This window comes from Mesocricetus auratus, unplaced genomic scaffold (genome assembly GCF_017639785.1).
Source record: "Mesocricetus auratus isolate SY011 unplaced genomic scaffold, BCM_Maur_2.0 contig_3541_pilon_obj, whole genome shotgun sequence".
NCBI lineage: Eukaryota > Metazoa > Chordata > Mammalia > Rodentia > Cricetidae > Mesocricetus > Mesocricetus auratus.
Genome location: NW_024433928.1, coordinates 22,008 through 26,465, shown reverse-complemented (window position 1 = coordinate 26,465; position 4,458 = coordinate 22,008). Strand labels below are relative to the sequence as shown.

General features: G+C 43.2%; 1 protein-coding gene across 1 annotated transcript; it reads left to right on the top strand.

Moving 5' to 3' along the window:
- Positions 1 to 997: 997 nt before the first annotated feature.
- LOC121138535 (E3 ubiquitin-protein ligase RNF216-like) lies at positions 998 to 4,093 on the top strand (the record flags this gene model as incomplete). Its single annotated transcript, XM_040741216.1, is given in 3 exon segments — positions 998 to 2,894; positions 2,897 to 3,682; positions 3,800 to 4,093. Coding segments are annotated over 3 exon segments (2,977 nt in total), but the record flags the coding sequence as incomplete, so codon positions are not given.
- Between the last annotated feature and the right edge of the window lie 365 nt (positions 4,094 to 4,458).

Genomic DNA, 4,458 nt, shown 5'->3' with positions numbered 1-4,458 from the left:
AGGGAAATCTGGATCAGTCCCATGCTGGCCCCTCAGTCATCAGTCTGGGGTCTATGTGTTATGCCTTGTTCAGGTCACCTGCCTCTCTGGGTTTCACCAGGCTAATATTGATTCCTTTGGTCATCACTCCTCTTTGCAACTGGGTTCCAGCCATATTTACAATATATTTTTTATTTTTTAACTCCCTGTATTTGGCTTGACGCCAAGATATCTCAAAAAGCTGAACAAGTCCTCAGCCAATGAGTATCATCTCTCCAAGATGCTTTAAATTTGAACATATACATCCTTTGTAGAAATTAAGGACATTTTCCAGGATTTCTTCAGTTTCCTGGGGTCTTTCTATGAGGTTTCCAGAACAAGGAAGAGGTATCTTGGAGCTTTAGTATTCCAGCACTGGGAGTCACTGGATCGTATGGAAGCAAACTGAGAGTTTCTTAGTTCAGATTAAGTGCACTTCAGTCCCTCAATAAAAGGATGCGAGAATATCTTCTGAATATCCATATACCTAGGGGCAATCTGTAAACAGAAACACAGACACAATCATGGTGTCTGTGGAATCTATGTAGAGAAGACAGGGTCTACAGAATGTGAGGAGAGCTGTTAGATATGCAGACTGAGTGAAGCTACAGAGACAAAAAGTAGAGGAGCAGTGCAGGTCCTAGATGGATATAAATTTAAGGGCATGTCCTGGGAGTTGACCTTCAACATTATTGGGGATCTGGGTAAGTCATAACATAGGTGGAGATAGGATTCTATCCCTCTGAAATGAGAAATGAGAGAACTAAGGAAATGGTGGTTTATATTGATTAAGTTTATTTAGTCAGTTTCAGCCAGTAGGAGGCATTAATTCCCCAGCAAAGTTGAAGAGAGGCAGGATTTTGAGGCCTGGTGATTGTGCATGTCTCAGCCCATTCAGCCTGAACTTTAGATCCTGTTGAACAGATGATGGCAATGTTTGTGTGCTAACAATCATCTATATCTTTCTAGGAATTTGAAAATGGCAGATGGAAACAACAAAGTGGAGGCTATTCTCTTGAACAATGTTCACTGCCACATGAGAGAGAAAGGGATGACTGACAAAGATTTTACCATAACCATATCTGGCTCTGATGAGGAAGGTACTCCAGTGCTACTTACCCCTGCTTTTGAGCAACATGAAGATGACTACGTGGATAATGATGTCATACTGACAGAAAACTATAAACCTCAGACATACCAAGCCAGTGTCTTCAAATCAGCTGCCCCGTGGCAAGATGTGAACAGATTGGGAAAAGAAAGTCTCAGAAAGTCTAGAGGAGACTATGAAACAGATACCCACAACTGTTTCTACTATTGTAACAAATCATTGCTTGGTTCTGGAGCACAGGCTGATTCTGAGGATGAATATCATGGATTTCTGAATCTTGATTGTGGCAAAAAAGAAGCCAAAACTGCACCAAGCATTAAGCAGACAGCAAACAACACAGTCAACCCCAAATTTGAGCAGAAAAACGTTAGAGTGGGAGAAAATGGCCTGCTTTTCCCAGAAAGTGAGTCTCTGAAATCTCAGAACCTATCATCTGAAGACTCAGAGACAGATTCATCAAATCCTGGAGAGACAGCTACTTCAGTAGATGACCAGGTCATTGAGGGAGAATACTGGCTTGATCACCCATCCTTCCAAGATCTGAGTCCCCAGTCTCAGAAAAGAACAAACCAGGTTGTACCCAAAGAGACTCATTATGAAGCAGAAATGGACACAATGGTCTTCTGGCAAGATTTCTCAGAGCCTGCTTTTCCATATCCAGAACGCCAGCAGGAGGGGATCCCTGTTCCTTCTTCTCCTCAGCTGGCCTTTCCTCTGGAAGAACTTGAAAATCAGCACTTAATACTTGATGAAGACCCTGGACTGGCTTTCTTATCAGGAACTCAGGAGGCCAATTTGAAAAGCATGTGGGGACAAGAAGCTGCTAAAATAGATCCAGAACTTGTTACATTATTAGTGATAGAAACAGAAGCAAGATTTCCAGATGTAGCAAATGGATATGTTAAAGAGATCATTCATTTGAAGCATTACTATGATTTGAATGTACTTTGTAATTTTCTTCTGGAAAACCCAGATTATCCAAAGAGAGAAGACCAAGTTATTATGTACCCCAGGAGCGGCCTGCTTCCTACTCAGGGTGATGTGATGTTGCCCAAAGTAGACTTTGTTGACTATTCCAAACTGACTCCACCTGACCAGGGATGCATCCTTCAAGCTGCTGACCACTTGATGGCTGAATTCAAGATGCTCAGCAGTCAAGACATCAAGTGGACCCTGCAGCAGCTCAAAGGACACTATGCAATCACGAGAAAGGCCTTCTCTGATGCTATTGAAAAATGGCAGGAGGAATCATCTGAAACCAGTGGAAAACAGAAAAAGAAGAAAGAAATGAATCAGTCTTCTTTCATAGATTTCAAATTTGAACAGGGCAATATAAAAATAGAAAAGAGGATGTACTTTTTGGATAACAAGTGTCAACACTGTAGATCCTATGACCAGAAAGACCTCCTGCCAGCTATGCAGCAAGAGCAGGAATTCTATGAGCAGAAAATCAAAGAGAAGGCAGAGCATGAAGACTTTTTGCTTCCTCTGCAGATGAATGCAAAACCATATGAAAAGGATGGACAGCTGATTGAGTGTCGTTGCTGCTATGGGGACTTTCCTTTTGAGGAGCTGACACAGTGCTCCGATGCTCACTTGTTCTACGAAGAATGTCTCATCAGATATGCCCAAGAAGCAGTGTTTGGGTCTGGACAGTCAGAACTTAGCTGCATGAAAGGTAGCTGCACATCTTCCTTCCCAATCTGTGAACTGGAGAAGGTGCTCCCCCAGACTATCCTGTGCAAATACTATGAACGGAGAGCTGAAGAAAAGTCACTGCAGCCTATGCTGATGAGCTCATCAGGTGCCCCTCTTGTAGCTTCCCTGCTCTGTTGGACAGAGAAGTGAAGAGGTTTAGGTGCCCTAATGTTCACTGCCTGAAGGAGAGTCATGGTCTCTGGAAAGAACATACCAGTCTCACCTGTGAAGTGCTGGCCAAAAAGGATGACGTCCTGTACCGGACATCTATTGAAGAAAATATGACTGCTGCTTGCATTAGAAAATGCCCCCAGTGTGGCACCAGCCTCATCAAATCTGAAGGCTGCAACCACAAGTCTTACCGCTGTGGTGCCCATATGTGCTACCTCTGTCAAGTTTCTATCAATGACTATGACCATCTCCTCCAGCATGCCCTCTCTCCAGGAGCCTCTTGCCAGGAATGTTCCAGGTGCTCCCTCTGGACTGACCCCACTGAACATGATGAAATGCTGATTGAGAAAATTCAAAAAGGGGCTGAAGAGGAACAGAAAAGTAAGAAGGGAGAAAGCACATTCAAACGAATCGGCTCACCACTGGAGAAGCCAGCTGAGAATGTACAGCACCTGGGAGCCCTGCCATGGCCTGTCCCACAGGAACTGCACCGACAGATGCCACAATATGCCATTATGCATAGAGTTTTCCCCCAACCACCTGCATGCCCCATGTTTAACAACGTCCCCATCAACTTATGTGCTGTGCCAGTAGCCTACATACCACCTATGCCAAACTTGTGTGTCAACTATGCCTTAGGAAACATGCATGTGCCCCTGGATGGTGGTGATCATGATGAAGATGATGGTGATGATGATGGTGATGATGATGGTGATGATGATGGTGATGATGATGATGATGATGATGTTGAGAATGCTAGATGTAATGATGGATATAGTGATGATGGTAATGATTATGTTGGAGATGTTGGTGATGATGTTAGTGATGACAGTGATGATGAAGGTAGTAATTATGGTTATTTTGAAGGATGTGATGATTATGATGGTGATGATGATGGTGGTGGTGATGGCTATAGTAGACACGGTGTATATGATTTTCGTGATGATGTGGATGGTGATAACGACTGTGTTGATGATGATTATTGGGATGATGATTATTGGGATGATGATTATTGGGATGATGATTATGATTGTGGTGGTGATGGTTATTGGGATGATAGTGATGGTGATTCTTATGATGGAGATGATAATGATGATGGTGATATGTTGGAGGAAATGATGATGATGATAATGAAGGTGATGATGATGATGGTGGTGGTTGAGGTGATATGAAGATGGTGATAACTATGATGGAGATCGTGATGATGATACTGGCAACACAGAAGATCTGCTCTGCATCACCCAAACTGTGCTACTCGTCTGACTGACAGTGCCTTGGAAATATGGACATATGGAAATATGCATGAGAAGATCCTCCAAGGACCTAACTGTTAGGGTATTTTCTTTCCTGCACCTTCGTGGAGATGCCAAAGTTGGGTGGTAACTAAAAGCACTACCCTTCCAAACCTCATGAACCTCTGAACTGGACAACCTGTACTGGGTTTACCCAGTATGTCGATGACA